Source organism: Seriola lalandi, unplaced genomic scaffold, assembly GCF_002814215.2.
Source record: "Seriola lalandi dorsalis isolate HSWRI2012SDOR001 ecotype SW California unplaced genomic scaffold, Sedor1 jcf7180002054832, whole genome shotgun sequence".
Lineage (NCBI taxonomy): Eukaryota > Metazoa > Chordata > Actinopteri > Carangiformes > Carangidae > Seriola > Seriola lalandi.
In genome coordinates this window covers 279,085-292,325 of record NW_019525385.1, presented here as the reverse complement: position 1 = coordinate 292,325, position 13,241 = coordinate 279,085, and the positions used below count along the sequence as shown (strand labels likewise).

Below are 13,241 nucleotides of genomic sequence, written 5' to 3'. Positions count from 1 at the left end.
AGTCATTAAGCTTTAAGGGCTTACATTGCTATGAGATGAGTGTTCTTCTATGAGGAGAACCAGTCTCCCCTGTAAGAAGCAGATTCCTAATTAGCCTTACGTGTGATCAGATCATTTAATCTGCGATGTTCCAGGTAACCCCATTTAAATCTGCTGAACTGCACCCTCAGTGCTTTATAAAATCTCCAACTACTGTACATCCAATATGTCATGTCACACAGAAATGACCAGGACGGCCACAGGTGTTAATCACTTATGCTCTACATGCCTATTATTCTTGAATATGGGCTAACCTGATTTTTACACCCCAAAATGAGATGTATAACTTACAGAAGCACACAAGTCACATCTCTGCTGGCATGAAGGCTGATGTGAAAGGCTGCTTATTTAAATATGAAAATGTAAATTAGTTATCGGAGTTTATCTGGAGTGGTTTGCACAGCAGTCATGTTACATGGATGTGGGATGATTTGGGCTTCCTTAGTTCCAGATGTAGGCCAATATTTCCACACAGATCATAAGGAGAGATTGTGTCCTCGGTTATTTTGCATTATGGGTGTGAAGATCATGGATGTGATGCCCTTCTCGTTATGTGGCTGGTTCTGTTAGGTAATATCAATAATAGGTCTCCAGGACTATTTTCTGAAAGGCAGAACATAGTCACATGTAATGACTTTTGGTGTGGTGGAATTGCATCCAAAAACTAAATTATTTTTTTGCTGTTGATTAATTTGCCATTCTGTTTCTCAAATAATCACTTAACTGATTATGTCAAATATGTCAGAAAATAAGGATCTTCCAATCCAAAGTGACATCTTCACATTGCTTGCTTCATTTTATTATCATAAAGAAATAAGAAAACCAATAAATATTGACATTTCAGCAGCTGGAACCAGTGAAATTTTGGCAGAGAAAGTAAAACTTGGAACAATTAATCAATAAAATGCCAGTTAACTTTCTGTGGATCAACTAATCATTAACTGGCAATTTTTTTCAAAGTTTTAATTTAAACCCAGTAAACTTACTTTTGTTTACATCTTCATCAACAATATAATATATTATTTTTCTATGTTTGTAAAGTAGCCTATTATTATTATTATTATTGAAAATTTCGTCATGCAAAGTTAGGCAATGGAAGTATCTTTCATTTTAACGTGTAAAACGTGATGTTTTTGTCACTGCTAGTCTGCGTCAGTGAAAACAATAACACTGCCCATGCAATTAACAACGTTGGTACAATTTAGGATTTACCATTGGTTTTGCTTGAACGTTCAACTATATAATCTTTTCAGTGTAAACATACTAAACGTGTTGCGGATTTACATGTTAAAAGGATACATTTGCGACAGTCTGAAATGACAGTTTAAACCGCGAAAAGTGACATTATGTTGGAAACTTCCCTAATTACAGACACACGTGATCACTTTGACAGAAGGGAGCGTAGCGAGCAGACTCACTTTATCCTTCCGCCAGAAGCACGAAATAACTCGATTGTTGCGCCTTTTTGGGTTGAATCAATTATATGTATAAGATGGTGTTGATCAGAATCTAATTTCAATTGATAATACACTATTATTTGAGAGTGCATTTGCTGGTTTTAATTCAGCTGTGGAACTATGTGGTGAGAGCGGAGGGATATTTGTTCTAAAATCCCAGCCTGCTCTACCTTCTTTTTTTCCCTCGGTGGAGGCCATGATGGGAGCCTGAGAGTTCAGCTGGAGCGAGAGGACCGAGAAAAGAAGATGATTCCCCGGGACCGAGCTGTCAAACCAATCTCTGCCGATTCCTGAGCTTTGTATATTCTATATACAATTACGGTGGAGCCTGTCACTTTTTTCAGATGTGTTCTTGGCAATCAAATGATGACAATGTTAAATCGGTAGAAGGATTTTGGATCGAAGAGGCAGCATTAGCCATTGTTGCTAGCTAGCTGTGCTAGCTAGCTGCTTAGCTAGCGAGCTAGCTCCGTCTGGATTCAGATTTCGGGAACCGGTGAGTCCTCTAGTCCATCTCGCTGTCAATCGCGGCGGCTGCTACGACCGAGCCATCGGCTTGGATCGTGTCTGGCATCTAGAGGGTTATCTGAGGACAACTGCATGTATTTAATTCGGAGGTGTTTGCAAGACGAATTGCAGGATTGGGAAAGTCGGGCCTGCACGGAGGAGCAGAGCGAGGCCCGTCTTTATGATCCAGAGGAAGCCTGTCTAATCCGACCCACAGCCACAGCTAGCTCTGCGGGCTAGCACGTCTCTGCGAGGACCTGCAAAATTCAGAGAGCAGACCCACTGACTGCTACAAACACGACCAGACAGCCAATACTAGAAAAACCTGTTTTCATCATTTATCCCGAATAGACTCCTGTCACCTGCTACAATGGCTGCGATTATAAAAGAAATGGTCAGCCGGAACAAAAGGAGATATCAAGAGGATGGGTTCGACTTGGACTTAACATGTATCCTTCCTTGTGTTGCTTATTTTCACAGCACTCTGGACACTAATTGGTAACGTGTAATAGTTGCATTGTTGAGTAAAAGTGGAAGCAGAGATGTGAAGCAGTTAGCTGCTACTTAGCTTTCTGGCTAGTTGGTCAGACAGCGCAGCTTTGCTGTCACCCAGCATGTTTGAAAGATGGTGGATCTGTCAAACCAGCAGGCATAAATGTCACAGTCATATTATAGCAGGAAAAGCCCGTTTAACTGGACAGTACTGTGTATAAAAAAAGAATAAGACGAGGCATCTAACCCAGTGGTGGACCTAGTTTGAGCTTGTGAAATTGTCAGTGGCATTAAGTCTTTTTTTTTTTCTTTTTTTTCTTTTTTTTTTTTCTTTTAAATCAGTTGGTGGTTGAACGCAGGTAGATCTTGTCTAGTATTTATCTTGAAATGTCTGCCTATTATTTTTTCTTTTATGTAGACACATCTACACGGTATATGTCACTTCATTATATGGTAGATCTCTGGTTTATGATGACAAAATTGTGTAAGTTTACTCTCACCTTGCCTCACCTCTCCTGTGTCCTCTATGGAGGAGCATTCATTGATGGATTTACAACAAATCTTTAAAAAATCAAATTAATATTCTCCTTTCCATTTATGGAGATATGATCATTTCCAAATTTAAGTATTGCTATTTCAGGCCCTTCTGCAGGACTCATTTCTCATTTATTACCACTGATAATAGTTGACCTGGTTCCCTGGTGCTGCATCGCTGGTACTAAAGTTGGTACTTTTACTCATTTGGCTGGGGATAAACTAGATTAGCAGCTGATGTGGTTGACCATGGCAAACTAAATACAAACTCTGATGTGTGACATGGGTCATGGTTGCTGTGGATGTGCACTTGACTTTGTATTACCATAACAAGCTGCCTTTTCAATCTGTGATTTCTGAGTTTGATATTTCTGGTTTTACAGCTGAAACAAGTAGTCGATTAATTGGTTAGTCAGTCCCCCCAGGATATCTGCATGACCTGCAGTATCCAGTCATTTTGACAATACATTGTTTGTTACCATTCTATCATCGTTCAACAAAAAAAAAAAAAGCAAACATTCTCTGCTTCCAGCTCCTCAAATCTGAAAAGTTGCTGGGTTTTTTAGTCCTCTTTGAGTAAATTGAACATCTTTGGGGTTTGGATTGTTGGTTGGACAAAACAAGACATTTGAAAATGTCATCTTGCTCTCTGAACAATAGAAGAAAGCATATCCTTAATGAATCATTAGTAAAAATGATTTTAAGTTGCAGCCCTATCTGGTTCAGTGCAGAATGTAAAAAATTAAACAGGCCTGTACTTATGGACTGAACTTGCTCTGATATTGTGGCATCAATGATAACATTGCTGAGTAGCGTTTTTTCTTTTCTCAAAGAATGGAAATGTGAAGCTGAGTGAGTTACCTTGATTCAATACCGCCACTAGAGATAGAAACATAATGAATGGAATTCAGGCCGAAGTGTCAGCTGTGATGTATGTGTGAATGCAGATGCTGAAGTGCATCACAACAATTGATAAGATGTTTTTCATCTGGTGTTATAATGTGGTGAAACTTGTGTGATGTCTGCCTTTGGCAGGACTGTGGTGTGCAGGTGTGAAGGGGGTCACGACACTCTAAAGTGGCATCTTTCTTTGGCTTGAAGTCTCCTCTTGTTCAGATGTGGGCCCTTTTGAACTATCCCTTTTATCATTTTTGGCATGGTGTCTAAAAACAATATGGGCTCTCTGGCGTTATGTAATGCAGTATCACAGTTCTGGGAATTGCCCTTAAAATAGAGTTGCCAGTGATCTTGTATCAGCGTTGCTGTCTGAGTGCTCTCTCCCTCTCTTACCCTCTCAACCCACCACCTCTCCTTTGCTCTTTTTCTTTACTACTCCCACTCTAATTCTCCCTCCCTCTGCTTGCCCCCTTTCCTCTGCTCTCCTCCTTTCCTGTCCTCCCCACCCCCTCCTCGCTCAGCGCTCGCTGGTTCCCACTCTCCCTTTTCCCCCCTCTCTCGTTCTCAGTTGTGGATTTGGCGTATGCATAGAGCTGAGGCAGGGCTGGCTTTAAAGAAAAGGCGTGCCTGAAACGGCGGATTTTTTTCCTTTTTTTTTCTTTTTCTTTTTTTTTCCCTCCCCCCCTCCTACTTGGAGCTTCCGTCGGGGGTCCCGCATGTGCGTTTCCTCCCAGCTGCAGAGACCAAGCCCCCCATGCCCTGGGCTGAGGCTCTCCTGGGAGCTCTGGAGCTTTTTCAAAACACTTAGAATAGTCTGACTGGGATCACTTTGCCAGTAGGTCCACGGGTTAGAGTAGCCCATTAAATAGCATAGAAAACCTGTATTTGGATCCTAATTAGGTCTTTGAGGCATTAATGGAAGGGATTATGGCACAGTATGTACATATAGGCTACTGTGTTGTGAGCTAAAGGGAAGGTAGCTTGGCAGTATGCAAATAATGCGATAAATTTGCTATTGGGCTTGTTGAATTCATGCATCAAGTCCTGTGTTAAGCATACCTCAGCTGCATGAAGCTGTGTTAAGGCACTTACTGAATTCCTCTTACAGGGCTTTATTGAAATATCATCATTCAGAAATGTTTGATATTGCATTAATCTTTGTGTATCTGTCAGTTGTCGTACAGTAAACCTCCACTACTTGTTCCGGAGGTCTACTGATTGAACAATGTACTGTGTGTGTACCATGAGAGAGGCTTTTTCTTGTGTGTTTTTACATGTGCAGGTGCTTGCATGTGTGCACACTAGCAAAAATGAAGATTGTGTAGAGCCAACCACACTTTCTCACCAGAGTTGTCAGGCGTGTGTGTCAAATTTTTCTGACCAGTTAAAAAGTGATTTGACTCTGGAAAAATAAAGTCTGCACAAAATTAAACAGACACATCTAATTCGAAATATTCAGCTTTTCTATTTTTGACACCATGGCACAGGAAGTGTAAGAAAAGGTTGCCCTTTAGTCAGTGGTTAAAGTGTGAAATCCCACAGCTTATGGCGACAAGCAGACTTCAGTTACAGGTAGGCGTTGCAGGCGAGCCTCAAAGACATGCATGCCAACTCAATTATTCCTTTCGCTGCAACATGACACTGATTTGTGCCTTTTAAGATCAAATGTGTGTCGCCACATAATTGGCCACGACATTTTCCATCACTATCCTGCTCTGGATTGTGGAGCCACGTTTGATGATGTAAGGCGACTTGAAACGCAGACGAGGTGCAGCACGCGCAAGGTTGTGCAAACAGGAGTTGAACTCACAGTGGAATCTGGTGTTTGTGTGGTTACACTTGTGTCATGTCTATTGCTGAATGTTATGGAAACACAACAACTACCTCCTGCTGCACCTGCAACCTGCAAGTCATGACACAAAGGATTCTTGTTCGATGAAATTCTTTTTTTCTACCCATGTCTTCGTGTTGCCTGCATTCAAACTCCTAGATATTCAAATTGGTCCAGCTGAGCTCGAAAGAGAGATAAGCCGAACATTTGCGATCATCCCAATATAACTTTGGGCGCTAAAAATACATGCAGGTCAGGGAGCGGAGACTCTCCTCGTGCACCCACATGTGGGCCTGGCTCGAGCGGGAGCGCTGCTACTCCCGTCCTCTCTGCCTGCTTCTCACTGTCAAGGCCATCTGTCACAACACACACACAAACACACGCGCGCTGACCAGCAAACCTCCTATCTATCCATAACTATGACGCCCTCATATTGACATTGGCTGACACTTTTCTGTGCTCTGCTGCTCATCTCTGCATTCTTGTAATTATGCTCTAACAGCTAAAGACTAACATGAAATTCTTTTTATTTTATCTAAAAGAAGTTAATAGCTGTTAGAATGTGTTATTAAATATGTGCTGCTGGGCAGCTCGGTAATGGCACTTTCTGTTCTGTAAAGGCTTGATTTCCACAGGCATGCACTGTGTACATTTCCTTGACCCTGAACAGATATCTACCCAAACATCATTGCAATGGGCTTTCCTGCAGAGAGACTCGAAGGCGTGTACAGAAACAATATAGACGACGTAGTACGGTGAGTTGTGTTGCCTCTGCTTCTGCTATGTGATCATAGAAAAGCAGAAGAGAAAGACATTTTATTATAGAATACTTGTGCTTATTCATTTCTTACTGGCTGTTGAATTTGTTTATTGACCTAATAAATATGTTTTGTCTGTTTTATGTTTGCTCCTACAGGTTTTTGGATTCAAAACATAAAAACCATTACAAAATCTACAACCTGTAAGTGCTCCACATGTTGCTCATACCTGAACTGCTCTTTGTTTACTCACTAACTTCCTCTGTTTGATGGCTAACTGGAACTTGTTCTTCCCATTTCAGCTGCGCAGAAAGACACTACGATGCTGCCAAATTTAACTGCAGAGGTAGGCTGCTTTATAAGTTCTATAGATGCTTTTCTTCAGTCTGATATCAAAGCCTGGTGACACAGTGTCATGAAAATCTCACAAAATGTCCACTGTGTCTTCCTCCTCGTCTCCTCTCCCCTGTCTGCTGCTGTGTTCCTGTCCACAATCCTCCCCTCTCCCGTTACAACTCTGCGTGGGCCTGCATCCCGTCACGCATCAGTTGCACAGTACCCCTTCGAAGACCACAACCCTCCTCAGCTGGAGCTAATTAAGCCGTTTTGTGAAGACCTGGACCAGTGGCTCAGTGAGGATGACAATCACGTGGCGGCCATCCACTGTAAGGCCGGGAAGGGCCGCACTGGAGTCATGATCTGCGCCTATCTCCTCCATCGCGGCAAATTCCTGGAGGCCCAAGAAGCGCTTGACTTTTATGGGGAAGTCAGGACAAGGGACAAGAAGGTGAGATGATCATCAGAGAGAACTGTCGCAACACAGCAACTCTTTATCAGCCCAGATCAACAGATTATTTTCACTGTCCATTAGTCTGCTGATTATTTTCTTGATTAAATGTGTTGTCTGCTTAATATTGGAAAATGGTTAAAATGGCTGTTATATTTCTCGACCAGAATCCAAAGATATTCTGTTTGTAGCAATGTAAAACAGAGAAAAGCAGAAAATACTCTTAAGAGTCTGGTCCTTGAAAATATTTGCCATTTTTGCTTGAAAAGTGACCAAACCAATTATCTCATTATCAAAATAGATGTCAATTAATTTTCAGTTGCAAGCGCTTGAGCACGCACAGAAAAAGAGAACCTCATTTCAGGATTTCTAAATATTGTTACTGTTGTTGCAGGGAGTAACGATCCCGAGCCAGCGCCGCTACGTCTACTACTACAGCTACCTACTGAAGAACCAGCTAGAGTACAAGCCGGTGGCGCTCCTCTTCCACAAAATGGTGTTCGAGACTCTCCCCATGTTCAGCGGGGGCACCTGCAGTGAGTCACACTTATGTTCAACTATAACTCCAAACTAGGGCGTAGGCATGCATGCCGCTGTTCAAACGGAACAAGAGCCTTGGATGTGTTGTGCACTGTAGGGCTCACCCACGCTACAGTTTAGCATCACAGAACAGAGCAGGTCACCTATGGTACAGTTGAGTCGTCCTCTGCTGCGGTTTTTAAAACCAAATCAAGTGTGGCTGAATCCACGGCACTATTTTTGGACCATTTTGACTGAGGAAAAAAAGCTGCTTCTTATTGATCACGTCCTCTTGTTGCTGCTTACAACATGGCCAACTTATTCTCTGCCAAAACCAAATCCCCTGTGTTTGCTATAATGGAATTTTCAAATGTTATTAGGGTCATAGGATGTTTGTTTTATTTTTTTCTGTGGCAACTCTCACTGAAGAAAAGCACACGAAAACAGAAATCATTTTAAGATTTTTATTATTCTATAAATCTCAAAAGTTGAGCAAGTAGGTATTTTAGCCATTGTTGTTTTTGTTTTTTTTGTTAGCTTCCTCAGAGGGAGTCTGTAAACTTTCATTTCTTCATTTATACGTTTCTGTACACAGATACACATAGTGTAGTTCACAATTATTTTCATATCACTGCATATTTGCTTGGAGCTTGAGTGGTATGACATTGTAAAATTGTTTGTATGCTAACAGTGGCATTTGTTGTCCCCCGTGCTCAGTGGCAAGAGTGACACAGACAAAAAGCTGTCAGACTCAGAATAAGCGCAATTTGAAAAGCATGCCGAAACCAAAACTTCAGTATCAACATCAATACTGCTTGAGCTGTCCACATCCTCTAAAATACCACTGACACGTCTGTGAGACCTTGAGTAAAACGTCTAAGCAGATAATGACACCTTTTCACCTTTAGTCTTCGTGTATTTTACTGTACAGAGGAAACGATGTTTAGTGGTTTAATAGTGCTCTGTTATGGCCTTTGGAGGAAAAGATGTCAAACAATCCTCTTTTTTTTGCTCAATTGTGTCTGAGTCACACGCTGTTGTGCTTTTTTTGTATCTGAATTTGTCCATTTTTAACCATGGGTCAGAAAGAAAGAAGAAAAAAAAAAAAAAAAACGCCTCCTCTTCCTTCGTTTCTGTGGCTTTTTCACCCTAACACCTGACTGTACTGAACAGCTCTCACTGTATTGATCCTTCTCTTTCCTCCTAACTCTCCCTTTTTAAAAAGGACCTATTCTGAGTTTGATGTCTTAATACATGTACACACACATCACCCTTTTTCTAGCCTCAGGTTTTAGCTCACTGCAGCAATAAAAGAGGAGAAGCTAGTTTGATAAACCTGTTACAAATAATGCAAGATCACACATCTCTGTTTTGTTGAATCCAATGTTTTATGGTTGTTTGAGATTTTCCTCAATCTCACCCCCCCACCCCCTTTCCCTATGTGTACCTCCACCTAAAAGTCACGTACTGTATGTTGTTTTTAAGAAAAGCTATGTAGATGCAAATATCTGTAAATATTGGTGTAGAGCTCTTGTGTTTGTGTCTGCTGTGCTGTCAAGCCCCTGACAGGCCAGCTAGGCCCTGCTTGTGATAATCTCCTTCTTTCTCTCTAAGGGGACAGTACCGTTAAAAACAGGACCGAGCCGACCCCTCAGGGCTTCAAGAAAGGGAATTGGCATTGGGGTAAATGAGCCTTTCATCCATTATTATCATTTCATTCATTTGCTTTTATATGGCCCCAGAGATCCACCAGGAGCAGTCTGAGTTAGACATGTTGCCTAGCAGGATAGGACTAGCTTACAGGCATATGAAGTCATCTCCAACACCACCCCCACCCTGACAGGAAGAAGGAATGGTTAAAATTCTTCTATATGCAACGTGTTGCGCTGGTCCAAGACCAAACCGTGACTGTCCATCAGAATAGGGTCCTGTATCTCTGGTTATGGGTCTTTGGGTGTTATATATTGTGCTCTGTAACTTTTCCCTTTCTCCTCTTCAGTTTAAAGATAAAGTTTTGTATAATGTTTGGGGGGTGCTGTGTTTCTTTTGTCAAACTCATGTAATAACACTAGTATCCTGTCTTACTCTCTTGATTCACTCCCTGCTCCTCTGTCACTCACTCCTCTTCTACTTGTTTTTTTTTTTTTCTCATCTCCTCATGAATCTCATAATCTTGCCCCACCCTCCCCTCCCTGTGCAATGTCAACTTTTTTGTTTTTTTGCAGATCCCCAGTTTGTGGTGTACCAGCTGAAAGTGAAGATTCACACGTCGCACCCCGCTCACACGCGGCGTGAGGACAAGCACATGTTTTTCGAATTCCCCCAGCCGCTGCCAGTGTGTGGAGACATCAAAGTGGAGTTCTTCCATAAACAGAATAAGATGATGAAAAAGGTTAGTTGTGTTTTTGTTGCTTTCATTGTAGCTTAATTAGCTGGGTCCTTGACAGTCATTTAGAGCTCATTCCTGATGTTGATCTTTATGACGTCTGCTATGTGAAAGAACAATAGCAGGCATGTGACTAAGCATTTTCTCACTATTCGTCGTTATTATCCATAAATCCCAAGAAAAGACCAAAACCAAAAACGCATTATTTTTATTGTTAAAATCTGCTTTTGTTGTCCAAAAATGATTAAAAACACATCAATGAGCCGCTCTGCCACACTGGTTTGCATGTTCCCTCAGTACCGTGAGCGAGGGCGCTCAATCCCACAGTCACCATCCTTCTGCCGTAAATGCCCACTAACGCAATACGTGTATTAATCGATGGCTAAAAATAGTCAAATGCCCTATTTTGAGTAATGTTCCTAAAAACTCCAGTGGCTTAAGCCTCAGAAAGGATCTAAGACAGCTGGGTGTTTTAGGAAAGTAATGAGCCTTTTTCTTTATTTAAATAAAACTATATTTTTGATTAGTTTTTAAAGATTGAGTAGAAACATGGTGGGCAAGTTGTAAAGTAGTTTTTGGTTTTTTTTTTTTTTTGTTTTTTTTGTTTTTTTTTTTTTTCTTATAGTGAGATTTGTTTACAACAAGGAAAATATGAGCCCATAAACAAATTAAATCAAAAACCTAGTTGCTCATCTCCTCTCTGCCCTCCAGGACAAAATGTTTCACTTCTGGGTGAACACCTTCTTCATCCCTGGACCAGAGGAGAGTGGGGAAAAGATGGAGAACGGGGCGGTGAACAACGCAGAGAGCCAGCAGGGGGGACCTGGACCGGGTCAGGGGCAGCCGCAGTCACAGCCACAGCCACAGCTACAGACGCAGCCACAGCGCGCCGAGAGCAGGGACAGCTGCAGGGATAGCGACAGGGACTACCTCATCCTGACGCTCACTAAGAACGACTTGGACAAGGCCAACAAAGACAAAGCTAACCGCTACTTCTCGCCAAACTTCAAGGTAAGCAGGGACAGAGGCTGGCGGGATTCAGTTAATTGACACAGCAATTATAAGGTTTGTTTATGGTTATTTTTTTATTGCACAGACTGAAGTCAATTGTCTTTAATTCCCATTTTCAGGTGAAGTTGTATTTTACGAAAGCCGTGGAGGAGCCTTCGAATTCTGAGGCAAGCACTTCGACATCCGTCACCCCGGACGTTAGCGACAATGAGCCAGACCATTATCGATACTCTGACACCACTGACTCTGATCCGGAAAATGAACCTTTTGATGAAGAGCAGCACACGCAAATCACAAAAGTGTGAACTCTTTTTAAACAGGAAAAGAAGAAATTATACACCAGAAAAAAAGGAGAAAACTTGAATATAAACTCAAAAGAAGAACCTTTGTCCCTTCCCTCCCCCAGACGGCAATAGAATATCATCATGTCAAATGCCAATTTTAGGGAAAAAAAGATAAATATCCTGACCAATATATTGTTTTTTTTATTTTTCTTTTTTTCTTTGGCACGGCCATGTACCATGTGCGAGGTATTGACACTGTTGCCCCATGGGAAAAGGTGCTGTAGCTATAAAAATGTGTTTATATATATATACATACGTATATGTATATACATATATACATGCATATATAAACAAACTTTTTTGTGTCAAAGACAATGGAAAGAGTACCACAATCAGGAGACGGGAGTTGAAGTGTGGGAGAAGTTAGAATGATATACTAGGACTATGCTGCTCCTTCTCCTGTCTAAACCAAGGCCAGTGCTGCAGTCACTTTGTTTCACTCCCTCTCTTTTCCTTCTCCCCCCTTCTCCTCTCATCTTTTACTCTCCCTCCCTCCCCTCCATCCTATCCTCCCTCCTATCCTCCTTTACTGTGAATGCTTCTTGTGCTCTTTGCAGGCTGTCTCACGTGACTTTTGGCCTTTGTGCAGTGCAAACTGCATGCGGGCAGTGGGTTGGGGGTGGGTGGGGTTATGAAGAGGCTGTGATGATGTCTAAAGCATTGCCATTCCTGTTCCCACTGTGTATACGTTAAATTATGCAGAACAAGGCATCCCATGTAATTGTTAATGTTTTTTTTATCCTAAGATAATAAAAATATAATACACAAAACAGCAGGGAGACAAGTGTTTGCAATAATGTCAACACTACATTTAAAGGACAGTGGTGATTTGCATGTATTGGAATTGGCGTCCATCCCTAATAAATGTATGCAATGTTGTCTTTTCTTAAAGAAACCAGCTTTGAGATGTGTCTTCTGCGTGGGGTTCCCCAGTGCTTTGAGTCATGCTCAGAAAATTACATCAGAGGTTTATGTAATATTCTCCCTTCGCTGTTCGCAGTTAATGAAAATCATGCAGAATGAAAATGAATTTTGTCGTATGCGGTTGTCATCAAACGGCGAGGCCAGCTCAGTCTTTAGCTTGACACCGTTGCTGTCAACTGAAGTTGTCATTTTAAGTGCCAGACCCTATAATCTAAACTCGAACATGTGCAGTCATTCGGGAAGGAAAATGTGCACAAGCGCTGTACTTGATGAGAAAAATGCTGTAAAGCAGGTTGTCGTCACAGCTGCTGGAGCTGTGTTAACAGTAACTTCCTGCTTTAAAGGTCAACTCTGCAAATAGCGGGTGGGACCTGAGGTAGGGAAGTGATGGAAGGATTATTATTAAAAGTTCAACTAAGGGCGATGAGCCCACTTCAAACAAATAACAGTGACTCAACCAGCGAGCCCAGTATCTACATTAATGGCTGTGAGTGAGAAAAAGCATATAAATCTTGTGACTATCAAGCACACTTGGTCTTTAGAGAGGTACTGCAACAGTTTGCTTTCATTCAAACTTGACTGGTAACACAACTTGAGCTTTCACTTTAATGGTTTCTTTAGAGATCAGATGAGGATGAGGAATTTTTGTCTTGATATTTCTGCCAAGTAACAGTACATTTCCATTTCCTGTATTGATTTCAAAGCAAACTGACCTCCGAACCCTGATAAAAACATTAACGTTTGTGAGTCAAAAA

At 41.6% G+C, this 13,241-nt stretch overlaps 1 protein-coding gene across 2 annotated transcripts; it reads left to right on the top strand.

Moving 5' to 3' along the window:
• Positions 1-1,669: 1,669 nt before the first annotated feature.
• On the top strand, positions 1,670-12,457 carry ptena (phosphatase and tensin homolog A). 2 transcript variants are annotated; one of them, XM_023426604.2, is made up of 10 exons: positions 1,671-2,452; positions 6,428-6,512; positions 6,674-6,718; positions 6,818-6,861; positions 7,064-7,302; positions 7,697-7,838; positions 9,436-9,504; positions 10,047-10,213; positions 10,919-11,218; positions 11,338-12,457. In XM_023426604.2, the coding sequence occupies exons 1-10, from the start codon at positions 2,374-2,376 to the stop codon at positions 11,521-11,523; spliced, it is 1,356 nt and encodes a 451-aa protein (XP_023282372.1). In that variant the 5' UTR covers positions 1,671-2,373; the 3' UTR covers positions 11,524-12,457. The 2 variants fall into 2 exon arrangements, with proteins under 2 accessions (XP_023282373.1, XP_023282372.1); XM_023426605.2 differs by lacking the exon at positions 9,436-9,504 and having other exon boundaries at positions 1,670-2,452.
• The last annotated feature ends 784 nt before the right edge of the window (positions 12,458-13,241 follow it).

Excerpts from the sequence above, each read along its gene's own strand:
- ptena (XM_023426604.2), top strand. The coding sequence starts at position 2,374 with ATGGCTGCGATTATAAAAGAAATGGTCAGCCGGAACAAAAGGAGATAT. Across the intron at positions 7,303-7,696 it reads TCAGGACAAGGGACAAGAAG|GGAGTAACGATCCCGAGCCA; the intron begins GTGAGATGATCA and ends CTGTTGTTGCAG. Across the intron at positions 10,214-10,918 it reads AGAATAAGATGATGAAAAAG|GACAAAATGTTTCACTTCTG; the intron begins GTTAGTTGTGTT and ends TCTGCCCTCCAG.